Genomic DNA, 27800 nt, shown 5'->3' with positions numbered 1-27800 from the left:
CATTTTTCCTTTATTGACTATAAATTACCAAGGATTTTGTCTGCACAACAAACTGCAGATAGACTCTACGAGTCTACGTACTTTAAAAAAGGCCTCTCAAGAAATTGCTGGTTAATGGTAAATCCAAGCAACTTAAAATGTCTCCAGATGTATGTGGTTTTGAGAAAGCTGGCTATACCAGGAGCCAATTCAGGTGCAGCCACAAGCTGCATTATACAGGGTTGGCCAATGGTGTGACCTGTTCTTTCCTCTAGAAAGGAAAGTGGTGGCTGAGATGACAGGCTACAGAGGCATCTGCGGTGTGTGTGTGTGTATGTGTAGACTACTCCAAAATGAGTCCAAATCTGAGATTCAACAACAACATTAGTCATTCTGATAAAAGCAGAAAGATTCTGCGGGTACCACTCCATGCCACACAAGCCTGAAATGGCCAACTAATCCTGCCCCTGGGAATGTGATTGGCTCCCAGCCTCCTGGCCTGCCACAAGAGCTTGAAGACCTGGTTCTCCCAGTTGGCCTGGGGGGCTCCTATGGGGGAGTGTCATGCTGGAGGTGGTTGATAGATTAATAACAGATTCCACACACCCCTGCTCATCCCATTCCCTCCCCATCTTTTAGATATAGTTGATAATTTGTATTTTTATAGTGTTTTATTGTATACATGTTTTTTGTATTTTTTTTCTTTTTAACATGGTAAGCTGCCCAAAGTTACCTCATGGCAAGATGGACAGCAAACAAATTTAATAAATAAACTAAAAATAAAATATATGCCAGGATACTTTACTGTGCTGTGGACATAAAGGACAATTTATGCCAGGTAGAACTTGATGTATGGCCACAATTGAGCTCAAAATTTATGTTGCTAAGTGAAGCATTTGTTAAGTGAATTTTGCCCCATTTTACAACCTTTCTTGCCACAGTTGTTAAGTGAATCACTGCATTTGTTAAGTTAGACACATGGTTGTTAAGTAAATCTGGTTTCTCCATTGACTTTGCTTGTCAGAAGGTCGCAAACGGGGATCACATGACCCCGGGACACTGAAACCATTATAAAATATGAGTCAGTTGCCAAGCGTCTGAATTTTGATCATGTGATCACAGGGATGCTGCAGTGGTTGTAAATGTGAAAAACGGTCATAAGTCACTTTTTTCAGTGCCATTGTAACTTCAAACTGTCACTAAATGAACTGTTGTAAGTCGAGGACTACCCGTATTTCTAATGAGTTAAAGGCGAGAGAAGGAAGGAAACTTTGTGGAGATATAACAGTTGCCTAGGTAATTTCATATCATATTCAAAGACAAGCGAGACAAGTGAGGGGGGGAAAAACCTATCACTATACACAAATGAAAATATATTCCCCAAAGACACAGTTCTATCATCTGCTTTGAGTAATAGCATCTCTCTTCAGAAAGCAGGGATAGAAATACGGCGGATTCTGGATTTACCTTATTTCAGGGAGAATTTGGCAACTTTAAGATGTGCGGGCTTCAATGCCGGCTGGGGAATTCTGAGAACTGAACTCAACGCATCTTAAGAGTTGCCAATTTTTGACAAACATTGCTTTTATTCGTTTCCTCGCACCCCAAGGCGTTCGGGAGCAGCAATACCGAACGCGCCGCCGCCCAAGCAGCAGGGGTCGCTGCGGCGATCGCTCGTTCCGGACCAATCTCTCGCCTTGAGGAAGGGGTGGGAAAGGTAGGAGGCCAAACGGAGGGCGGACTTTTGCTGCTCTTTTTATTCCGACCTTCAGCGCACTTCAGCCTTTCCGCTGAGTTTTTGATCGACGGGTCTTCTCGGCTGCAGCCCGTCCGGATGGCTTCTTTGAATCCCGCCGGCGAGGAAGACGCCTTCGGCCGCTACCGCTCCCCTCTCGTCTCCCGCTATGCCAGCCCCGACATGGCGTATAACTTCAGCGAGAGGAAGAAGTTCAGCACCTGGCGGAGGCTCTGGCTTTACTTAGCCCAAGCTGAGAAGGTGCGGGGCCCGCATGGTTGCCAGATTAGGATGATCTAGACTGGGGCTTAGAGGTTTCAGGGTCGCTTTGCTGTTATTGAGCGGTCATCAATCATCGGGAGAAATGGCCCTAATGCTGTATGCCAGTGTTTAAATGGCGAGGCAGACAATCGCTTGGGTGGCGGGCAGCGTAGGCTTTTGGACTGGCGTTGCTGTGCCGATCAGCGTTGCTTCTTCCGCCCCTCTTTGCTCCATTCATGCATATTTGCCACTCGAAACCCTCAGAAGCGAATACTGTAATCACATTTCTTACAATCCGGTAACTTCTAGGCCTGATGTTGGGCTTCGGGCCAGAATTTCCTGCCAGCCGGGTAGGCGATACAGAACCTGGGGTCAGTATATTTTGGTGAAGATTGTAGAAGTTGACCTGGAAGGCATCAGGTATGGGGGAAAAACAGCCTTACATTAGGCACAAGGCACTCCAAAATTTTTGTACACCTTCTCATTAATTTTGTTCTGCTTCCCTGTATTGATTACTCTCTTGACCATATCAAAACAATGGGTATTGGCCACAATAAGTCACAATTAAATAAGGTAAGGTAAGATACAATAAAATAAGATAAAATAAAAAAGAGATAAAACAGTGTACAATTGAATAGAATACAGAGACATACAATGAGTACTAAAATATAAAACAGAACGTGTTTAGGTGAATTAATCAGCTTTACATGCAAAGCAGCATTTGCATTTCTTGCAGAGGAGGAGAGCACATCTTTCTCCTTCTGTCCTGGCCATTTTTTACAGAGGGATGATTGAAAGCATTTTAACAAACTGCATCTCTGTTCGGTTTGGCGGTAGCAGTGCCTCAGGTAGAAGGTCCATACAGAGAGTGGTAAGGACAGCTGAGAAAATTATAGGAAGCTCGCTTCCCATTATTAGGATACCGCTTAGAAGCATTATGTGTTTAGAGCTCGAAGCATTTTTAGAGACCCCACACACCAACTTCATGGTCTGTTTCTGTTGCTCCCCTCTGGGAGGAGGTTTTGAAGCATTTATAGCAGAACTAGATTCTTTAACAGCTTTGTTCCTTATGCCATCTGTCTTGTAAATTTGCAGGATCCTTTTTTTGCCATGTATATGTATACTTTCAAACTAGACTGTGATGTTTGTGTCATGTATGTGTGTGTATGTGGGTATATGCATAATGGTATTTTTCTGAGAATTGAATGCAACAAAATTTAATTTTAATGTATGCTGAACAGTGTACATTTAAAGTGACAATAAAGGTTTTATTCTATTCTAACTGCAGTGTGGTGTATAAAACATATTCTCAGTTGGACAACCCTAACTATAAATTTAACAGTTCTAATGACTATATAAGATTGTGTCATAAAGGAAATAAGACAATCTTTTGTAATAATCCCATTAAATAGTTCTGTCAAGTAGAGTTGTTAAGTCCTGAGCTCTTGCTGGGACTTCCTGCTTAGTAAAACAGTTACAACTCTGCAGTTAGGTCCTAGTGTTCTTGAACAAAGTATCATTCTTTGCTATGCATGATTGCTTTTCTTCTTGTCTATCGCTTCTTAAATTTTATATTATGTTCCTAAATTGTTTCACTTTTTTATCTTTTGATAATTCCACCTGCGCTGAATTGTCTGTTCCTGTCATAATTTTACTGTGTATGTAATGTTTAAAAAAACAGTGACAATTGGGACCAGAATTGCTGTTATTAAGCAACAAGGTTGGAAAGGGTGACATCATGTCATTGTGCCACTTAGCCATGGTAATTCTGACAATCCAAAATGCCATAATTAAATGACCACATAGGTCATTAAGCAAGGACCTCACATGATACTAACTTCAGATTTCCTGGTGGACTTTGCTTGTGGGAAGCTGGCAGGAAAGCTCACAAACGACAATCACATGACCGTGGGATGCTGCATTATAATCATGAGCTGGGTGCTGAGTTCCCAGATCACAATAATATGACTGTGGGGACACTGACAGCCAGAACTCTGAGGATAGCTACCACTCATTCAGCATTATCATAAACTTCAACAGTTGCTGGACGAATAATTGTTAAAGAACCGCCTGTATAAAACAACCTTTATTAGAATAAGAGAATATATCACTAACAAGCATATTGTTTAAGCAATACTTCTTATGTAGCCCAAAGATCTCTGAGCAGAGACGTTTTGTAGGAATTCAAAGGCATACATATAGTTAGGAAATATTAACTGGTTTTATCTGTTGGTTCTCATTCTTCCCCATTTTCGTTCTAGGAATTTTTAAAACTTCAGTTAGCCTTGGCTAAGTATATTGTCCTTAATAAATATTTTTTCTACCCTCTTTCTCAAACTTCTAAACAAGTTTGGAAAATCTGTATTATGTTCTTTACCATCATTACTGTAACTGGAGAACAGTTTTGACGTAGCTACACTTTCTAAATACATAAAAACAGATTTAAGCAAACAGATTTCATATGTAGCTGCGAGATAACTTGATAATGGTAAGTCAACACTCAGAGTTGCAGTCTGTGAATTGCATCACCCGCAGCAGTTTCTGTTTTCCCGGCCTGTGTTCAGATTAATCATTACAATGTCATATTAGAGAATGGTTTGAAGCAGATGTATTTCAAAATAGTTCATTTTTTTGCCAGGAGGGTAGTAACAAAAATCTAAACATAATTTCCCCTTCATGGTTTACTGCCTTGTGGCGAAGGGGCTTGCGTAATTCAATGAAGCTATGAGCTATCCTGTGCAGGGCCACCCAAGACGGACAGGTCATAGCAGAGAGTTCTGACAAAACATGATCCACTGGAGAAGGAAATGGCAACCCACTCCAGTATCTTTGCCATGAAAACCCTATGGACAGTACCAAAAGGCAAAACGATATGACGCTGGAAGATGAGCCCCTCAGGTCAGAAGGCATCCAATATGCTACTGGGGAAGAGCAGAGGGCTAGTACTAGTAGAGCGAGAAAGAATGAAGCGACTGGGCCAAAGCCGAAAGGACGCTCAGCTGTGGATGTACCTGGTGGTGAAAGGAAAGTCCGATGTAAAGATTTTTTCTCCATAGGAACCTGGAATGTAAGATCCATGAATCAAGGCAAGCTGGCCATGGTCAAACAAGAGATGACAAGACTGAACATCGACATCTTAGGAATCAGTGAACTAAAATGGACAGGAATGGGTGAATTTAATTCAGATGACCATCAGGTATACTACTGCGGGCAAGAATCCCTCAGAAGAAATGGAGTAGCATTCATAGTCAATAAAAGAGTACGAAAAGCAATACCGGGATACAATCCCCAAAATGACAGAATGATCTCAGTTCGAATCCAAGGCAAACCATTCAATATCACAGTAGTCCAAGTCTATGCCCCAACCACTGGTGCTGAAGAGGATGAAATTGACTGGTTCTATGAAGACCTACAGCACCTTATAGAACTGACACCAAAAAATGATGTCCTTATCATCATGGGGGATTAGAATGCTAAAGTAGGAAGCCAAAAGATAACCGGAATAACAGGCAAGTTTGGCCTTGGAGTACAAAATGAAGCAGGGCACAGGCTGATAGAATTTTGTCAAGAATACGATGGTCATAGCAAACACTCTTTTCCAACAACCAAAGAGACGGCTCTACACATGGACATCACCAAACGGTCAACACAGAAATCAGATTGACTATGTGCTCTGCAGCCAAAGATGGAGAAGCTCTATACAGTCAGTAAAAACAAGACCAGGAGCTGACTGTGGCTCAGACCATGAGCTTCTTGTTGCAAAGTTTAGGCTTAAACTGAATAAAGTAGGGAAAAGCACTAGGCCATTCAGGTATGAATTAAATCATATTTTGCAAGAAAGCAAAATAGCTGTCTGAGGAAGCTTTGAAAATAGTTGAGAAAAGGAGGGAAGCGAAAGGCAAGGGAGAAAAAGAAAGATACGCCCAATTGAATGCAGAATTCCAGAGAATAGCTAGAAGAGATAAGAATGGCTTCTTAAATGAACAGTGCAAAGAAATAGAAGAAAACAATAGAATAGGGAGGACCAGAGATCTCTTCAAGAAAATTGGAGAGATGAAGGGAACGTTTCATGCAAAAAATGGGCATGATAAAGGACCAAAATGGCAGGGACCTAACAGAGGCAGAAGAGATTAAGAAGATGTGGCAAAATTACACAGAAGAACTATACAAGAGTGAGCTTAATGTCCCTGATAACCACAATGGGGTGGTCACTGACCTCGAGCCAGACATCCTAGAATGTGAAGTGAAGTGGGCCTTAGAAAAGCTGAGCAACAACAAAGCTAGTGGAGGTGACAGTATTCCAGCTGAGTAAAATCTTAAAAGACGATGCAGTAAAATTGCTACGCTCAATTTGCCAGCAAATTTGGAAAACTCAACAGTGGCCACAGGATTGGAAAAGATCAGTTTACATTCCAATTCCAAAGAAAGGCAGTGCCAAAGAATGTTCAAACTATCGCACCATTGCACTCATTCCACATGCTAGTAAAGTTATGCTTAAAATCCTACAAGCTAGACTCCAGCAGTATGTGGATCGAGAACTACCAGAAGTACAGGCAGGATTTCGAAGAGGCAGAGGAACTAGAGATCAAATTGCCAACATATGCTGGATCATGGAGAAAGCTAGGGAGTTCCAGAAAAACATCTACTTCTGCTTCATTGACTATGCTAAAGCCTTTGATTGTGTGGATCACAACAAATTGTGGCAAGTTCTTAAAGAGATGGGAGTACCAGACCATCTTATTTGTCTCTTGAGAAACCTATATGCAGGTCAAGAAGCAACAGTGAGAACTGGATACGGAACCACTGATTGGTTCAAAATTGGGAAAGGAGTCCAGCAAGGCTGTATACTGTCACCCTGCCTATTTAACTTATATGCAGAGCACATCATGAGAAAGGCAGGGCTAGATGAATCAAAAGTTGGAATTAAGATTGCCGGAAGAAACATCAACAACCTAAGATATGCAGATGATACCACTCTAATGGCAGAAAGTGAAGAGGAACTAAAGAGCCTCTTGTTGTGGGTGAAGAAGGAGAGTGCAAAAGTTGGCTTGAAACTTAACATTAAGAAAACCAAGATCATGGCATCCGGCCCTCTCAATTCCTGGCAAATAGATGGGGAAGAAATGGAGGTAGTGACAGATTTTATTATCCTGGGCTCCAAGATCACTGCAGATGGGGACTGTAGCCAAAAAATTAAAAGACGCTTGCTCCTGGGGAGGAAAGCAATGGCAAATCTAGACAGCACACTAAAAAGCAGAGACATCACCCTGTCAACAAAAGTGTGTATAGTCAAGTGTGTATAGTCTTCCCAGTTGCAATGTATGGCTGTGAAAGTTGGACCATAAGAAAGGCTGAGCGCCAAAGAATTGAAGCTTTTGAATTATGGTGCTGAAGAAGACTCCTGCAAGTCCCTTGGACTGCAAGGCGATCAAACCGGTCGGTCCTAGAGGAGATCAACCCTGACTGCTCTTTAGAAGGCCAGATTCTAAAATTGAAACTCAAATACTTTGGCCACCTAATGAGAAGGAAGGACTCACTGGAGAAGAGCCTAATGCTGGGAAAGGTTGAGGGCAAGAGAAGAATGGGATGACAGAGAATGAGGTGGCTGGATGGAGTCACTGAAGCAGTAGCCGTGAGCCTAAATGGACTCCAGGAGATGGTAGAGGACAGGAAGGCCTGGAGGAACATTGTCCATGGGGTTGCAATGGGTCAGACATGACTTTGCAGCTGACAACAACAACAAAACATAATTTCTCAACTGTTTATAATATTAAGCTGTTCTTTTTTTGTATATATTTTATTGGTATTTTTTAACATAACATAAAATCATTCAGTAATTTGTAAACAGTATGTTGTCTGGGTAACATTTATAAGACAATGTTTAACAATTGATTTCTATAATCTATATTCCATATGTAAATTTCATTTGATTTCCCCTTTCCCCAAAGTATCTTTATTTGCAAAACATTAGATTAAGACAATTCTCATTATTTTGATTAACAATAAATAAGTATATAGTTTTTTCAATAATCCTATTTGTCATTTTAGTTGCCTTATCGTAAATCCTGTTACCGTGCTTATTTCAGTTTATTTCTCCCCCCAAATTCTAAATATTCTTACTAGTGACAATTTTTTCAACAATTAACTACATTTACATTGGTGGATTTAATTCTATTTTTTCCATATAAGCCCTCTCATACTTTTATATTTCTTAATCAATAAGTAAAAAAGTAGAAAGAAAAAGGAAAAGAGGAGAGAGAGAAAAACGAGGAGAAAAAAGAAAAAGACAAAAGCACTGAGATACAAAAAATAACATCTTAAAATATTTATCCCTCCTAATTTTATATATATTTATTCCCTCAATTTCTTATTCTTTTTGACCATAGCTGAGAATGTATTTAATTTATTTAAACTTTAAGCATTCCATTCAGTAGATCTAATCCTTTAACTCTCATTCAAAATACATTTTTATGCTTTTCTTATCATCACATTTAAATAACTAAAACGTTTGCTTTATTCAAATCATATATATATATATATATAAGGGACGCGGTGGCTCAGTGGGTTAGGACGCCGAACTTGTCGATCGGAAGGTCGGCAGTTCGGCGGGTCGAATCCCGAGTGCCGCGTAGCAGAGTGAGCGCCTGTTACTCGTCCCAGCTTCTGCCCACCTAGCAGTTCGAAAGCACGTAAAAATGCAAGTAGAAAAATAGGGACCACTACGGTGGGAAGGTAACAGCGTTCCGTGCTAGCCATGCCGGCCACATGACCACGGAGATGTCCTCAGACAAGCGCTGGCTCTTCGGCTATGAAACGGAGATGAGCACCGGCCCCTAGAGTCGGAAACGACTAGCACGCACGTGCGGGGGAACCTTTACCTTTATATATATATATATATATATATATATATATATATATATATATATATATATATATATATATATATATATATATATATATATATATATATATATATATATACCGTATATATATATATTTCATTTCAGAAACAAATTTTGTAAAACAGAAGTTAATAAAGTTAACTTTATCTTCTATTCCAAATATTAAATATTAAATAGTTGAGCCACTGTTAAGATAAGTTCCTTTGCCTGAAATCTTCATAAATAGTATATTTTCCTTAAATTCATGGAGCATTTGTTTTAGATGGGCAAGTTTGGGGGAGTCATGGCATCCTTTGCAGTCTAAATTCCCCCTCCCCTCTCTACAGATTCATTAAACTTTCTGATTGATCCATTGTTTATTTTCTGCTTGAGTTTCACCCCTGAACTGTCCTAAAGTTGCAGTAAGAGTGTAATGCTGGAAATTTAAAGGATTCTTCAAAACAAAGAACTTTGCCAGCAGTTTTAGGGATATATAATGTAACAAAGCAAATGAGAGCCAGACAAATCCTCCTCACGCTATTCTAGCCTTCCATAATATAGTTTTTTGCTTGTAGTATTACCCTGCTTATACTTCCCTGTCAACAATTGAGTTGTAAATTGAGATGTTCAGTGGGCACCAGGTTGGGAAAAATTATACCAGACTCCTACAGTTTCTGTTTAGCATACACTGAATGCAGTAGAATTTAGGAATTCTTTATTTCTTCCATACCCTAAGTCAGAAGGCCTTTGAGAGCCCGTTTCAGCTCAGTTTTATGTTACCTATTTTATTTGTCCTAAAGCACCATTGCTTTATATATTGTGCCCCAATTCGAAAAGGGAATCTGTTATTTTTAACTATCTGCATTCCCAAGAAGTCACAACTCTGGTCTTGATCTTCAGATTCAAACTGAGAAAAAAACACCATGTGCACCTGTTTGTTCCAACAAGGCTCTGCTAAATTGTTAGTAAAAGTTGCCCCCTTCATTTGTCATTGGAGAATGTGATTTCAGTTATTGGGGAGGGGAGTTTCTTGTTATTCAATTTACTGCCAAGAAAATGCCAGGCAGAAAGAAAACTGAACTAAGCTAAAATTCTTATCCAGGAACAAAGTATTTATGTTGCTGGGTCAGAAATGGACTTCTGACCTTAAATGCAGGATAACAGAATTTGGCCATTGCTAAGGATGTAGAATTCTATTGATGAGGCAGCAGTAGCTTAATATAAAAGCAATCTGTGCACCCTAGAACAGGGGTAGGCAACCTTGGCTCTTTTATGACTCATGGACTTCAACTCCCAGAATTCCTGAGCCAGCTATGCTCTGGGAGTTGAAGTCCATGAGTCATAAAAGAACCAAGGTTGCCTACCCCTGCCCTAGAATGTCAATTAAAAAGTTTCAATAATTTCTACTCTTTATAAAAGAGGCTATATAATAAAATATGACTAGGTTTAAACTGCATTGTGGATACATTGTCATCTTCTCTGTCATTCCTCTGGTCTCTGTAACAGCATCCCCTCCCCTTAAGAAATATATATAGCACCCTCTTAAGATCTATGGAATCCTTGTCATTTTTTTTAAAAAAAATTGCTTTTTAGACCAGGTGGTCACATTTTGTCTTATGGTTTTTGCTGTTTTAATTGTATATTTGTCTATTATAGGCTACCCAGAATCTTCTGGACTATGTGGCCATAATATATTTAATAAATAAATGCAACATGTAATAAATACAACATAATCACTTGTTACAAGGTGGTCTTTCCTCCCAGGACAGCAAGAGGCAAGGTGTCAATAGTGAGTTATGATGAACTAAGTTATGAGTTATGATGAACTAAGTATAGGAGAAAAATGTTATCTTGCTATCAAGACATCAAGGAATATCTTATTTCCTTTTACATATGAGAAACATTCCAACTTAATGTAAAGACATTTTGGATGCACCAAATCTGAATGGTAGCATTAACTATTTTAAGAGAAATGCTAAGTTACTAAAATTCTTTATATGTGATGGTAAAACGAAATTATTCATACATTTCTTTTCCTTTATTATTTTCTTTGTTCCTTTTCTCTTTCTTTTCTGCAGCTTCTGTTTTTCTTTTTATTATTTTTGTACTTTTACTGTTGTAATGGCAATTTTCAATAAAATTACTAGAAATCCTGGGATATTTATATGGTAACAGGTCATATTGATTTGGGATAAATAAGAGTCTTTTCTGCCATGGTTCCTGCCCTCTGGAATATTATCTCCCCCCCCCCCAAGGTGAGACCCACATCTACCCTTTTGGCCTTCCAAAAGGTCCTGAAAATTTGGCTCTGCCAACTGGCCAATGGGAGCATTTCATTCTGAAAGTGGTTATTGGACTAAGTGAGGACCCCTGACCTCCCTGTGTGCTTCTTGCCCCCTTCCTTCCCATCTTTGTTAATTTTTATATCAATTTTAGTGTTCTATTTATTGTTTTAATGTTTCATATTGCTTTCATTGATTATAGCCTGCCTAGAGTCACCTCTAGGAGAGATGGGCAGCATTTAAGTTTAATAAATAAATGTTCTATGTCTGATTATTAGCCACAGGTAGTCTTTGACTTACAACCACAATTGCACCAGAATTTTAGTGACTAGGCAATGCAGCCATTAAATGAATCATCATATGGCCAGATTTGATAACCATTTTACCATAATTGTTAAGGAAATCACCGCACATTAAGTGAATCATATGGTTATTAAGTGAACCATGCATCATTAAGTGAATCTGGCTTCTTCAATTTACTTTGCTTGTTGGAAGCTGGCTGAGAAGGTCATAAAATGTGGTCATGTGTCCTTAAGACACTGCAACTGTCGTAAATACGAGACCATTGCCAAGTACCTGAATTGTAATCACGTGACCAAGGAGATGGTGTGATGGTCATAACTTCAAGAATGGGTTGCAATTCACTTTTTCTGAAGCTATTGCAACTTTGAACCATTATTAAATGAATGGTTATTAGAAGAGGGTTACTTATATTACATTAAATTATATAAGTAGAAATAATACTCAAATTGTAAAGTAGAAGGGCTGTCCTCTGCTACTTGGTAATTTGTAGCTAAATTATGATTTCTTAGTTAATTTTGAAAATTGACAAGTTATTTCTGCCAGAAAATAAAATTCCAAAGTAACTACTTTCGTTCTGTTGGCTGCCTTAAATTGAGGATCATACACCTTCTAATTTAAGAAACTTTTTTTCCCCTTAGTCATTGGGCCTACCCATCACAGATGAGCAAATAAAGGAAATGGAAGCAAATCTGGACAACATAGACTTCAGAATGGCAGCAGAGGAAGAGAAACGATTGCGTCATGATGTAATGGCTCATGTCCATACATTTGCCCATTATTGTCCAAAAGCTGCAGGAATCATTCACCTTGGAGCAACTTCTTGTTATGTGGGAGATAATACGGTAAAATAACACCCCAAAATAAATATATTTATTGAATCAATCTGTTTATTGATGGTCCAGAAGTTCCTTGAGACTTGGTTATGATACTAGGCCTGGGGGTCCCAAGGAACCAGATTCTTGTTTATATGGCTTCACTATTGAGGAGGATGTACTTACTCCTTCTGCTTGGGGTTGTATTTATTTTAGTTTCAATTCTCAATTTTTAATGTTAATTTTTATTTTTAAATACCTGTTTTTATATATGTATTGTTTTCTATTGGGTATTGTATGCCACCAGAGTTACTTCTCCTGAGATGGACAGCTATATACATTTGATGTATTGTGTTAATACATCTATCCAATATGCTTCATGGCATGGAAGGATCTAATGCTAAAATATTAATACTTTATTAGCAAGTATATTTCCTACTTGAAAAATTTTACTTATTACATCCCTTTTGAACTATTTGTGTTCAAGAGTGACTGGAACTATCTTGAGTTCCAGTTCTGTTGAACAGAGTTGAGGCAGAGGGAATGGCCTTGAGGGATGGGAAGAAGAGCCAATAACCAGGAGATGGCCAGATAAAAGGAGTCTGATTCTGGGGTAGAAATGTAACTTGAGTAAACATCTCAGATAAGCCCCCTCCCTAATTTCCACAAAGCTAAAGAGAGGGAGGAGGGGAAGCACATTCAGACTTGTAAAACTGTTGTGCATTTTTCCAATGAGAAAATCAGCCTCTTTAGTTCTATTCTCTATGTTCTGTTCTTAAACCAATTACTAGTTCAGCATCAGTCCTTTTCCTCCTGGTTGCTGAGTTTGCTTAAGGCCTTTGAGGAGGGACTTTGGCAAAAGCTATTTGAAAGTCCAATATGTTTTGGATTGGCTCTGTCTGCTTCCTTGTTTGGAATGTTAATGGGACCTGTTCACAGAAATTATGTTGGCTGCTTTTCAGAAGACTCCTTTTTCAAGAAGCTTGATTACTTTTTTCGTTCTCTCTATCATTTATCACTACTAGAGTTATGCTGGCTATTTTCCAGCTATTAGGCGCAAATTCCAGCTAAATATAAATTGCCTACAGGTAGTTCTGGGGTTGTGACAGTTGCAACTGGAACTTCCATTGCTAAGTAAGGTGGAGTGAAGGGAATCGCACCCTATTTTATGACCTCTTTTGCTGCAGTCATTAAACAAATCACAGTAATTGTTAACTGAATCTAGCTTCCCCCATTGACTTTGCTTGTTGAAAGCCAGCTAGGAAAATCTCACATGGAGATCACATAACCTGAGGATGCTACAACCATCATAAATGCATGCTAGTGGTCATATGACTGGATTTTGATCATGTGACCATGGGGATGCTGGGATTACTGTAAGTTTAAGGACCAGTTGTAAGTCATTTTTTTCAGCACTATTGTAACTTTGAACAGTCTCTAAATCAATGATCTTAAATTGAAGATGACCTGTGCTTTTTTTACTTAGCCCGGAGTGTTCATTTTTTGCTAGTTTGTCAGTTCTTTTGCCTTTATTTGTCTCAGTTCATCTGCTCCTATTCCTGAAGAATCCAGCTCAGATATAGGCACCTGTCTATGTCCTCAGAAATGAATTGATTAAGTTCTTTGGAGTTCCCATTTTCTCTATTTAGCACAATTTTATCCTGTTTTTTAAAATCCCATTAAATCTAATTTAAATCTAAATCATTTGGCAGTTTGTTAAGTGCTTATACTGCAATCTTATTCACACTAGATGTATCAATATTTATCTGAGCATTTAAGTTCATTGAAATTTTACATTTTGTAAAGATATTTATTGTTACGGTAATTATACAGTTGCAACTCACACTGAAAAGTAAATTTCAGCAATCACATTGAACAAAGTTGTATCTGACTTTCTAAAATTTTTCTTTCTATTAGGATTTGATAGTACTTCGAGATGGATTCAACCTGCTTCTTCCCAAGGTAACATGCATTTTTTCATAAGGCAGGTGCTATAGATTGACTAATGGCTGTTTGCTGAAGTTAACTCTACAAATAGAAATAGAAACAGATTCTAAGGGAATGGCAAAACATTCAGGAGAAAAGAGCAGATTCAGGACATTTCTTGATTTTCTATGAAGTACATAAGGGGAATAGAACCCTACTTTCTGACTTGAGCCTTTACTAATTAGTACTAATAATTGGTTAAATATTTTATGCTCTTCTCTATTTGTTACACCTTAATGCATTTGATACCCATTGGGGCCCCTGCAGATTTGTGTTCTGCTTCATGGACTTGTAGGAGAAAATATAGATAATTGAAGTTGTGAACCAATAAATTCATCCTGAAGGCACACTAATTCTAAGGAGTTATTCAAACTACTCTAAGCATCCAAAACTACAGTATTACACCAGATGCAAGAGGGATTATTATTATTTTATTTGTTAATTTATTTGCCTCCTCTCACCATGGGGCTACTCTAGGTGGCTTACAACGATAAAAAGAAAGCAATGAAAAAAGTGTGAGCAGAACAGAAGATAATAGAGTAATAAAATAAACAATGAAAAAGAACACAAGAAATACAACTATGTGATTACCAAAAAAGAAAGATGGATGAGTAGAGAGCAGAGAACAAGGAGAAGGTTGGAGTCTTCCATCAGTCTAGCAACTGCCTCCAGCATAGCCATTTGGATCCCAGGCCGATGGTCAGAGCCTGGTTTTTAGCTCTTGTGGAAGGGTTGAGGGCCAGGGGAGATCTTACCTTAGATTTATAAGAGGGTTTGATCCATGCTGGCATTGAGATTTCCAAGAAAACAAATGACAGTTGAAATTCCAAGCAGTGAGATACAAGTCAATTTAAACCAATGTTTCTAGCAACTGTTTAAACTTCTGATAAAGGTCCTAGTAGTCATCCCTGTCCAAGGTCAGCCAATATTCATTATAATTTTTATTCTGTAGGATGATTTTTCTCTCAAGAAGTCTGACTTGCAGCTGGGAACTCTCGAACGTTCAGTCTTCCACTCAGCCTCTACTTTCTGACTTGAGTCTTTGATCAAAACAGCTTTATTCTCATGCTCTGACATCTCTTCTTCTAAGCAAAAACTTTGTTGAACACAACAATGTTGAACTATTCTTTTCATTTCCAGCCAGCGTGGAAGGCTTAAATTTGGGGAGAAACTATTGTGCAAAATGATTTAAATGGCTTTTCCTCGTTGTCCATATACATAGTGAAGATGAACCATGTAGGCTGCCTTAAATGAGATGATGATGATGATGATATTGCTTCCCTTATTTTCATGTATGTTATTCTTCACTTTCATTATAGCTTGCCACAATAATCAATCGTCTGGCAGATTTTGCTAAAAAGTATTCCAACTTGCCCACTTTGGGCTTCACTCACTACCAGTAAGTAATTATTTAGATTTTTATTACTTAATAATATGACTGCTACTTTTTCTGTTTCATCTATTTTATGCATCAGTGGCTTTCAACTTCTATGGGGCATGATTAAGGACAGTAAAGTTTATGAGTACATCCCTAATTTATTGAATTTCAATAAGGGCAGGGGCTTTCAACATAAAGATTTTATCTGTTTGCAAAAATGCTGTAAATCATATTTAGTCTGATTAAAATATTTGTAACAAGAATATAACTCATCTAAACACAATAAAATCAGCCATGCTTTTATTTCCTTCACTAAATTCCAATTCAGTAATCTGTTATGAATTGCCATTTTTTCTATAACATAGTCTTTTGCTGCACATGTTCTATAATTCTTTAATTTTTTCCAATATGTTTAAATCAGTGGCATATAAAATATGCTACTGTTTAATTAGCAATTATGTAAAATACTTAATATCCCTTCCATAAGTCTTCAAATCTAGAGGTTCTTATTTAATTTAAAAAATAGCTGTTATTAAGTTAAAAGGTCATGGTTTGTTTTTACCAGATCCTATAACTAAGATAGGGACAGGGTGGCTCAGTGGGTTAGAACGCTGAGCTTGTCGATCAGAAGGTCGGCAGTTTGGTGGATTGAATCCCGAGTGCCGCGTAACAGAGTGAGTGCCTGTTACTCGTCCCAGCTTCTGCCAACCTAGCAGTTTGAAAGCACGTAAAAATGCAAGTAGGAAAATAGGGACCACTACGGTGGGAAGGTAACAGCGTTCCGTGAGCCTTTGGCTTCTAGTCATGCCGGCCACATGACCACGGAGACGTCCTCGGACAAGCGCTGGCTCTTTGGCTTTGAAACGGAAATGAGTACCGGCCCCTAGAGTTGGAAACGACTAGCACGCATGTGCGGGGGAACCTTTACCTTTATAACTAAAATGGAACTGCTCTAGGAAAAGCAAGTATAGTCATTTTGTAATAACATTAACTTTTATGCACTTGTCCTTAAATAATTGTCTTTGTGATGTTTTAGGCCTGCTCAGCTAACCACTGTAGGTAAACGTTGTTGCTTATGGATTCAAGATCTCTGCACAGACCTTCACAATCTTGAAAGAACACGAGATGACTTAAGATTCCGTGGAGTGAAAGGCACAACTGGCACCCAGGCCAGCTTTTTGCAGCTTTTTGAAGGGGATCACAGTAAAGTAAGTAAGGATGCACTGGCCTTTCACTTAAATGTGTTCTAATTAAGTATTTATATGTTAAGAATTATATACTGCCTTATAAACATTGATAAAGGCAATATATAAACCCACTTACAAGCATGGAAGAAAACATTGAAAAACAATGTCAGAAGCAGCAAAATGAATACTATCAAGATTAGTAAAAAGAAAAAGAAAAAAAGATGAGAATGTATTCCCAGAGGAGCACTGAGCCGTGGGGCTGGTTAGGCCTCTGACCCACGTTTTATTTTATTTTTTCATGTTAAATTTTAAATATTGTTGCCTCTTACATGATTTTTACATATCATTTTTATGTTTTTAATAATTTGTACACCTTCCAGAATCTCTGTGAGTGAGCTGAGCGGTTTCTAAATTTGATAAATAAAAAGTAAATAAATAAAAACTGTGGATTCATTCTGGCCACATCCCAGAACCTTACGGTCTAGGATAACGTTTTCTCGGTCTGGAAATGCTACGGTGAACCAGAAGTGCAGGCAGTAAAGGAGTTGCCTACAAGATAGTACAGGTAGTCCCCCACCTTAATTGAGCCCAAAATTTCTGTTGCTAAGATCTTTGTTAAGTCAATCACTGCAGTTGTTAAGGTTAGTAACAGGGTTGTTAAGTGAATCAGGTTTCCCCATTGAGTTTGCTTGTCAGAAGGTTGCAAAAGGAGATCACATGACTCAGGGACACTGCAACGGTCATAAATACGAGTCAGTTGACAAGCATCTGAATTTTGATCACATGGCCATGGGGATGCTGCAACGGTTGTAAATGCAAAAATCTGTCATAAATCACTTTTTTCAATGCCGTTGTAGCTTTGAACGGTCATTAAACGAACTGTTGTAAGTCAAGGACTACCTGCCACTTCATCTATAAAATATTAGAATGGTGTTAAAAGGGAAACTATCTGGGTAGCATAAACATGATCTTCTTTTCAGTCACTGTATTCTGAGGTTCCTGTCTGGTTTTTTTCCTAAGGTGGAGGAGCTGGACAGACTTGTGACTGCAATGGCGGGATTTAAGCGGTATATATATATTTTTTAAACCCCACCCTTTAATACTAAGGATATGTTTAAGCATAACTTTCTAAGGAGTATAGGAGACTTTCTTAACTGGAAACAGAGCAATGCATGGCCTACACAGATTGCTGGAGGCTTTTTGAAATTTCAGACAAAATCTTCTCTTGAAATACTAAGACCTGAATCTGGGATTTTATATATATATATATTCTATTAATTAGCCAGGACCTTTTGCTTTCTAAAAATTAGCAACCGTGCAATATGATCATGTTGTACAGCTAATAATTCCTACTAATGTTAGGCCTTGTTTTGAAGTATACCTATAAATAGTTGTTACAGCATTCTAATTTTATGTTTAGCTGCTGCCTATTGCGTTCAAATTTGAATTGTACAACCAGACATTTTTTTCTATGTCATGTCATGCTTATTCAAGGCTAATATAATTTAAAAATCAACTAACCAATGAATCTGGTATGATATTCATGCATTTTTGCATGTTCAGTCTTCCATAGGCATAGGTCTCTTTGAACTTCATATTACTTTATATTTGATTTTAGGGCTTATATCATCACAGGACAAACATATAGTCGCAAAGTAGATATTGAAGTTCTCTCTGTTCTAGCAAGTCTTGGGGCAACTGTACATAAGGTAAGAACATGTACAATTATTGTAGAGAGAAGTTCTAATGTATGGATAGCAAATGAGTAGCTTTGTGATTTTGCTGAATTACAACTCATAGCAGCACCAGCCATGGTGACCAGTAGTGAAAGACATTGGAACAAATTATGGATTAAGTAGCTCCATCTGACAATAAAATACTAAACTTTGGTAGCATGATTTTGTTTGCTTCTTTACAAGCCTCTAGAAAAGTTCATTGAGCCTTGGAGATGCACCAATTTTAGTGGACCTCCCCCATCCTCCCCAAACATGGACTAATCATTGTAGTATTAGTACATTGCAGATATCACTGTGTCATTTCATTTGCCAGGGCCCCTGAAGATGATGATAAAGCACAACCTCTGAGCTTTAAATAGTTTCAATCTTATAAGTCCAATAAATAAATAAGATACAGTTTAAGGTCATTTGCCTGACTCTTCCCTCTAAAAATGTAAATGTCCATCAGTGGAAATGGTACTCCTTTTAAGATTATTATTATTGTGAATTTATATTAATTATTATTTTCTAGATATGTACTGATATTCGCCTTCTGGCCAATCTCAAAGAAATAGAGGAACCTTTTGAGAAAGAACAAATTGGTAAGCACTGAGTAAAAATAAGATTTTGTTCTCCTTACTTTATTTAACTTGCTCAGCACTGTTTAAATTGGTCTATCTATAACATCTTTATTTAACATAATCAGAAGTTTAAAATAAATTATTACAGTACTTAGCAAGTGTTAGAAATGATTTCCTGACAATTTAATTTTATAATTTTTATGTAAAAATATTGCAGAGAAGAATACAAATATGTTCTACTGAAATTTAATGGAATTTACATTGCCATTTAATATATATCTAAACTTACTGCTTTATTGGCAAGTTGTCAAAGGAAAAATTATATCTCCCCTGAAAATCTGAAGTTTATTGATTTATAGCTTTGAAGCCATAAGTATGCACCTTTAAAGAATGCTTCTTTCATTCTTTGAACACAATGATTCCTTACATCCTTTCCGAAGAAAAAGCAAACTGTGTTCCATATTTGCACTGCAATCAGCTGAGGCTTTTAGTTTTTACAGCGTTTTACATTTTCACTGTTCTGTCTCATGATGAGCAATTATTTAAAAATGTTTTAAAGGTTCAAGTGCCATGGCTTATAAACGGAATCCCATGCGTTCAGAACGTTGTTGCAGTCTAGCTCGCCATCTTATGATTCTTGTCCTGGATCCCCTTCAAACAGCCTCTGTACAATGGTTTGAGCGAACATTGGATGACAGTGCAAACAGGTACATACTTAAGAGATGCTCTTGATGTATTTGAAAGTTATAGGAGGAAATTAATTACAAGAAAAATATGGTTGACTGTAACATGCTCTATGCCATCCAGGCCTGAAGGTAAAAGTAGCCCATCCTTCCAACTGGACTACTTTTTCTATAGCACTGACTACTTATTAATATATTATAGTAATTAATATAGCAATAGCATTTAGCATTTACCACCCCAAAGCACTTTATACCACCTTCTGAGCGGTTTACAAGTAGAAGCATTATTTGTATATTGTTCCCAACAATCTGGGTCCTCATTTTCCTGACCTCAGAAGAATGGAAGGCTGAGTCAACCTTGAGCCCAGCCAGATTCAAATTTCAGGCTATGGCTAGAGTTTGCCTGCAATATCACAGTTTAACCACTGCACAACCAGGGCTCCTAAAATATGCAGGGAGTAGGGCAAAATAGTACAGATCCTTGACTTACAACCACAATTGGTATCGGAATTGGTAGCGGAGAAACTCAAGCTGCTGCTGCTCAAATCTCAGTCTCTCTCACGTCTGGGTTTGGATAAAAAGCGTTTGAGGAGCAGCGGCTTGAGTTTCTCTCCTTCGTCCCAAAGGAAAAAAATGGAGACACAGACCAGGATTGCTCTCAAGAATTTGTGGGTGCGCTGCTTGCTTGTGTGCACCAGCCTCATTGAGAGCAATCCTACTGTACGCCTGTGCTCATTTTCACTTGGACAGAGCAGAGAAACTCAAGCTGCTGCTGCTCAAACACCTTTTATCCGAACGGAGATCTTGGGGAGATGAGGAACTCCATCTGAGTGTGAATGTAATGCTTGAAAACGCAGTGATTTGCTTCGTTCTGAACCACCCTTCCATCTGAGTGGAGGAAAGCGGAGGCACAGCAGCAGGATTGCTCTCAATAAGGCCAGCACACACAAGCAAACAGCGCACCTGGGTCTTATTGTTTGTGAGAAATTTTCCTGCTGCGCCTCCACTTTCTTCTACTCAGATGGAGCTCAGAAATCCAAGCTCCTGCTGCCACTTGAATGAGGAGAAGAGCGGTGGGTTTGTGTCTGCTGGCTGGCCAGACAAAAACTAGGTCAGGCAAGGTGGCTGGTTGGCTGGCTGGGAGGGAGATCATGGCTGCTCAGGTGGTTGCTGCCACTCCCGGCTTGGATGCGGGTGCAAGGGACCTGACTCCACAATGCCTCCCCACTCATTTGAAGGCTTCGTTCCTGCCCTCAAACTAAGTCCGGCTCAAACAGCTCAGCCGGGCCACTGACCGTATTGGTTCCTGCACCCAGCCGACTCTGATTCCATGCTTTGCATAGGTGTGTAAATGAAGCAAACACTTCTCTCCCCGCCCCCGGAGAATGGAAGCTTCCAGGGCCATGATCTCTTTTGCAAAGAATGGGTGTTTGAACTCGCGCGATATTACGGCACCCAGGAGCTTCCATTGTCAGCACGAAAAGCATTTGCAAGCTTTTCTCCTCTCCCTCAAAGAAAAGAAACCGTAGCGAGAGGAGACAGATTTTGCAAGGTAAAGGATTCCAGTGTGGCAGGAAGGGAGGAGGAAGCAGTTGTGAGGAAGAAAATAGGGTGAATACTGTACTGCAGAGCCTCTGCGGTCACTCATAAGGGCAAACGACTGCTGTGGTGCTGTAATAGTCGTAATTTCAAGAATTGCTCGTAAGTACTAGGGGACGCTAATCATGTAACTTTGAACGAGCGTTAAGTGAATTCTTGTAACTCGGGGATTACCTGTAACAAACACTGAGCTGTTGCTTTTTGTAATCCTTGTACTGTTTTTTTCTACAGGCGTGTGTGTTTACCTGAGGCTTTCCTCACTGCTGATATTATACTCAGTACCCTGCAAAATATCTCTGAAGGACTTGTAGTATACCCTAAGGTAAGAAGTAAAAGCAGCGGGACAGTGAACACTCACTTTTCCACTAAATGAAATATGTAGAATTTAATCCTCCATGCCAGATGCCATTTGTGGTGATTATAACTATAATCCAGATACAAAACAGGCCTATCCATCAAGAACCATTTCTCTTTTGGAAGACTGACTTCCAGAAGACCCTAGAATACTCCTGAAATAGCAAGATCAGTATGCTCCAGAGGAAGAACTGATATGGAAAGAATTTCCTAAAATAAAGTTGTACACCATCATCCCATTTACAGCATTGGGCTATAAGAAATCTTTAAAAACAATGTTACCAAATTCTTTTATTATGTTATTTGACAACCTTAATTAGAGATGCAGCAATTGTATTGCGTGGTAAGACTGTGAGTAATATTAGGCAGATTCCAGATAGGATTCCTTACCAAATCATCCAAACCAGGGCTTTTTTTCTCATAGAACGCTCAGAACGGTGTTCCGGCACCTTTTTTTTCCCAAAAAAAAGCTCCCTCTATTGGCTTTCAAAAGCCTATTGCAGGGATAGGCAATCTTGGCTCTTTTTTATGACTCATGGACTTCAACTCCCAGAAATCCTGATCCAGCCACGCTGAGGAGAAAGAGAGAGGTTTTCAAGCTGAGCCATGCTGACTCAGGAATTCTGGGAGTTGAAGTCCTTGAGTCATAAAAGAGCCAAGGTTGCCTACCCTGCACTAGAGGAGGATATTAAAATTATTTACAAGGTTACTTCTTTAGAAACTAAACTTTTAGAAACTAAAACAGCTAATTCAAAAAAGCCAACAGGAAAGAACCTCACATTTTTCATCTCCTTCTGTCTTTTGGAAGGTAAAATTAGATAACAAAATATATTTCCTATGTTAACATCTCTGCACTGAAATCAAAAAGGTAACAGGGAAGAAATGAGAAACATTTTTCTCAATGTAATATGTCTAATTTAGCTGATGCTAGGAAAAAAAAATAGTATCTTTTGTACATACTCTTGAAAACTATTTTGAATCTATAACCATGTATTACAACTAAACCACTTTAAATTAAACAATTCTTAAGAATGAAGTATTCTTAATTTGGACTTTACTTTTACTGTTTGGACTGTTGTGTGTTTTGAAAAATAGATTATTTAGAATCTAGTTATGTTGCACTTCAGTCTTTAATTAATTAACCTAGTATATACATAACAATATATGATGTTTTCCATGGTGAGCTTAACATCAATAACAACATTTATTAAAAAGGCTAAAATAATTTCTGGTGGTATTATCTGTACATTAAAATTTTGTTTAGTCACAATCTTTCATTTTTCACATTCTGGAAAAGCAGTGGTCATGTATCCTAGCAAAAGATGTTACATATGTGCATAAGTAGCATATGCCTTTTTAAAAATATCAAACGTGCAAAGAAACAAAAATAAGTCCAAAATATCTGTATTACATCCAGAAATGCCAATTTTGCAACCAATATTTTTCATCCATAATTATGGCACTCTAAGGATACCTGCATACATGCAAATGCTTCTCTGGGATCAGTAACACAGCAGGGATTGCTTTTTCCTTCCAGTAACAGATTGCTGGGAAATACCAAACATGGCCTTGAGAATACCAATGTTTGTAACAAATTTTTCTGGATGTGGTTGGAAAGAGGCCTAGAAATGCCAGCACAAATACATCACACTTGCTGAACGTGCACACGCAACTAATTACAATCTTCAATTATATGTGATATATCTAAAATGAAATGGGGTGTCTCAACTGCAACTTGCAAACCATTCCGTTTTGTGGCAAAACAATCCAGGACAAGCTGATCAGCAGAGCTTAGAGAGGACTCATTAACACAATTTTTGGGAAGGAAAGAAACAGAAGGACAGTTTAACATCTCCCAGTTGATGTTATGTTATGTAATATGATCTGGGAGTTGAAGTCCACGAGTCATAAGAGAGCCAAGGGTGCCTACGCCTGGCCTATTGGCTTTTGAAAGCCAATAGGAATTGCTGCTGAGCACGCCAAAAGACCCGACCGGCAAACGTTGCACAGGCAAGTTGTCTGCAGCGAAGGCAGGAACTTTGCACCTCTCCCTACTGCCCAACTATACCATCTCAAATAGGATGGCAATAAACAATTTAGGCTTTTCAACCTTTTCAGAATTGTACCACTTTTAGGACATGACAATATTCAAGCACCACCAGTGCTTAACAAGGTATCAAAAACTTGATGACTAAAAAAAGGGGGGGAGGGTATTTTGGGTTTCATTGGTTAGATTCATTTATTGTTATAGAAATGGCTAGTTTATTATAGAAAAGCAAAAAGTTGAGGTTCAATGTTAATGCTTCCTTCTACTCCTGTAACAGAGGAAGTCAGAAGTCAGTGCCTTTTCTTTTTCCCTTCTCCCCCTCACTTTTCCCTTTCTCTCACCCTTCGCTCACAAAAGCCCCCCCCACTCACTCACACTTTGCTCACAAAAGCCTCCAGTTGCTCTCACTCACTCCTACATCTCTTTCAAAGGCACCTCGTTCAGTCTCTCCCCCACTCACTCCGTCTCTTTCAAAGGCCTCTTGCTCGCTCACTTACTGCCTCGTCGCTTCCAAACGCCATTTGCTCGTTCACTCACTCATTTACTGCCGTCGCTTCCAAACGCCATTTGCTCGTTCACACACTCACTCACTGCCTCAGTGCTTCCAAACACCATTTGCTCGTTCACTCACTCACTTACTGCCCCATCGGTTCCAAACACTTCCAAACGCCACTTGCTCGCTCACTCACTTACTGCATTTGGAAGCAACGGGACAGTAAGTGAATGAGTGCCGATGCTGGAGGCCATCACCTGTTTGGCGCCGGAGACCGCTGCCACAAGGAACACAGCTCTGGATCGGGGTTTGGAGCAGCTCCAGGTGGGGGCTCAGCATGGGCCGCGACGTGGCAACTGTGGGGAGGAGAATCCCCATGGCAGCTGTGGGGAGGGGAATCCCCGCGGCATGTGGCTCTGAGCCGCAGGGGCGGGGGTGCAAAGGATAGGCGGCGATGCCGTAGCAAGACACCGGCATTGCTCCCAGTGACAGCACCTCTGAGTTCCAGCACCTTTTTAGAAAAAAAGTACTGATCCAAACAATGACATTTACTAAATTGACTTTTTATTTAAATGTGTAAAATAATAAATACAAGTATATGATTTCAGGTATTTTAAAAGGTCATAGAATTCAGTTGAAGTATGAAACTATCTCGCTGAGACAAAAATAACAACTGAAGCAGTTTCTGAGTTATTAATTTCTGCATTTATCATGTACATTTCAAATAGAGGGAAAGCTGGCTTGTTGCATAGAAACAACCTGTTATTTTTTGCTTTGAAGAAACTATCTGCACCTATTCTGTGGTTAATTTTCTAAGCTTGTATTGAGGAACATGTTATCTAGAAATATAATCATTATCTAATATTCTGCAGTTGAGTGGCATGGTGGCCTAGACGTGAAGGCGCTCACCTCCCACTCAGAAAGTTGAGAATTCAATCCTAGGCAGTGGCAGATTTTTCTCTATCAGGGCGCAAAGAGAAAATATCTGTTGTGAACTCCGCATAGGTGTCAGGAAGGGCATTTGGCTAGTAAATACTCAGCTCCACTCAGTCGCCCCGACTCCACCCCAAAACAAAGGGATTAAAGGGTCATAAAAAGGGAAAAAAGATCCAAGACTCTGCAGTTTCCTTCCTACCCACTGAGATCCTCTGCATAAAAAAAAAGAATGTGTTTTATCATAGGGCTATGTTCCATCTGCTGAATAAGTAAATAATTAAGAATAAGAAAACCATATTAACAATCCAGTATATAAAGATTTACATCATATTTTTTAGGTAATTGCAAGGCATATAGAACAAGAGTTGCCTTTCATGTCCACAGAAAATATCATCATGGCTATGGTGAAAGCTGGGGGAAATCGCCAGGTGAGTAAATTATATGTGCTTAGTTATTAGCTCCTAAGAAACAGACATACAAGAAACAGAGAAGTTATAAAAAGTTTATGGAAATCAGCTCTTAAATTACTATACTTGGTTCAACCTATTTGATACCAGTAGATCAAATTATTCTTCACCCTTGTTAATATAAATAACCACACTATTTCTTCATTTTTCTTCTCTATCAGTTCAAAACATCTATGTGTATTGCACATAGCAAAAGATAAATTATCCTAAAAATACTTGTTTTTTTCAGAGTTTGGTCGATAGGTAAGTTCATTTTGTAATCCCTAAAGATAGATAGCAGTCTGATGCCAGGAGCACATAATTCTGACTTTCAATCTCCATTTGGAATGAGCTGCAGAATTATTTTGTTTCTTCTCTATCCTGTTTTTTTCTAATATTTGCCTACTGATATGGTCTGGAAAAAACCTTGCACACTGTAAGTTTTTGACTGGTTTTTAACTTAAATTCTTCTAAAAAAAACAATAAAGAGTTTTAGAAGTATTTTTACTGTCTCATTGCACATTGTAAATTAAAAAGAAAAATATATTAAATCTGATAACCATTTGGGATATCACTGGAGAGAGAATATAGCAATAGCCTTCTCATACTGCTCAAATCCTGTTTGTAAGATGAGCTACCTAGGATGAGCTTCCTAAACTCTGTATTAATAATGGGATGTAGCATTTTCCTAGCTTAGGACTAACACTTTGTCCATTTTTTACCTTTTAGGAATGTCACGAGAAGATAAGGGTTCTGTCCCAGCAGGCAGCTGCTGTTGTGAAGCAAGAAGGAGGTGATAATGACCTCATTGCACGAATTCATGCTGATCCTTATTTTAGCCCTATCCATGGGCAATTGGAAACTCTCTTGCAGCCCACATCCTTCACTGGTCGTGCTTCCCAACAGGTAGGGAAAAACAGAAAAAGCTAGTGTCCTTACTAGATTGCTCTTAATTTTAGCTTTCCTAAAGAAAGCTTTTTTTTTAATCCACGACTGTTATGTCCCAATTCAGATTTACTCTTACTCTTATTAAAATTGATATGCTAATCTGTTTTTTTAGACTAGCCAAATCTTTTTTAGCCAAATCTCCTCCTCTTAAGTTCTTGGGTAATCTATTGCTATTTCATTTTATCCTAATGTATTTTGGACTTTTTATTCTAAATTACTTATTCTACCTTGCTATACTGGCTTAATACAGATTGATAGACCAAAAACAGCCTACTGTATACTTTCTATATAAAGTCTTATTTAATAACAATGAGCAATATTGTTGTTACTTTTTTATTTATACAATTTTATATATTGAAATCATTTCTCACTTTTCAACAAAAATAGCAGTTAAGGGACTAAGAATAAAAAAGAATGAAAGCTGAAAAACTTACTTTCAAAAACAATTAAACTGTAATTAGAACTCATCAGTAAAGTGGAAACAGACACTGGTCCAACCAGTTAAAATCCAAATCAGCAGCCAAAGCAGTTTATCATAGTATAACTGTGTGAATAAAATTGTCTTTGTCTAATGATAGAAAAACAATACAAGTTAATTTTCCAAATTTTAAAGCAGCTCCAAAGTAGTTGCAATTTGTACTTCCCCATATATGTCTCCAATGATACCCAAATTCAAGAGAAGGATCTTTTACAAATATCTTAAATCTTAAGATATCTTTGTATCTTTCAAAAAGCTTGCTTCCAAGTATTGTTGAAATTTAGTTCTATAGAGGTTTATTTTAGAACCAGGAGTTTGAATTGTATCTGTATAAATAAGCCAGCAGTCAGTGAAACTGCTCTATCGGAGTTGCTCAGCTGTTCTATGACTGCAAAATTCTGGACCACCTGAACTTCCAGGACTCTTTAAAACATGCTCCTATAGAATATATAAGACAAAGTAAAATGTCAGGGTGGTCACTTCTAGATAGTTTTCATATGGTGATAAAAACATGGCAAATTGTAAAAGGTTATATATTCATTGGATCTCAAACTAGATCTTGTTTCTTCACAACAGGTGGCAAGGTTCCTGAATGAAGAAGTCAAACCAGCACTGATCCCTTATCAGAGCAAAATGGATGTGAAAATAGAACTGTCTCTTTGAATCAGTAGTTTATGGGTGGCTTGTGCAGAAAGAGTAATAAAATACTTTTAAGA

General features: G+C 38.4%; 1 protein-coding gene across 1 annotated transcript; it reads left to right on the top strand.

Moving 5' to 3' along the window:
- Nucleotides 1-1669: 1669 nt before the first annotated feature.
- Nucleotides 1670-27800, top strand: ADSL (adenylosuccinate lyase). Its single transcript, XM_083366404.1, has 13 exons — nucleotides 1670-1975; nucleotides 12080-12283; nucleotides 14171-14215; nucleotides 15559-15638; nucleotides 16654-16825; nucleotides 17825-17871; nucleotides 18423-18513; nucleotides 19052-19121; nucleotides 19660-19807; nucleotides 21614-21704; nucleotides 25551-25640; nucleotides 26388-26564; nucleotides 27661-27800. Exons 1-13 carry the CDS (start codon nucleotides 1814-1816, stop codon nucleotides 27745-27747), a joined length of 1464 nt encoding a protein of 487 aa, XP_083222530.1. The 5' UTR covers nucleotides 1670-1813; the 3' UTR covers nucleotides 27748-27800.

The sequence above is a fragment of the Vipera ursinii genome (assembly GCF_947247035.1).
Source record: "Vipera ursinii genome assembly, chromosome: 6".
NCBI lineage: Eukaryota > Metazoa > Chordata > Lepidosauria > Squamata > Viperidae > Vipera > Vipera ursinii.
This window is presented reverse-complemented; position numbering and strand designations above follow the sequence as displayed.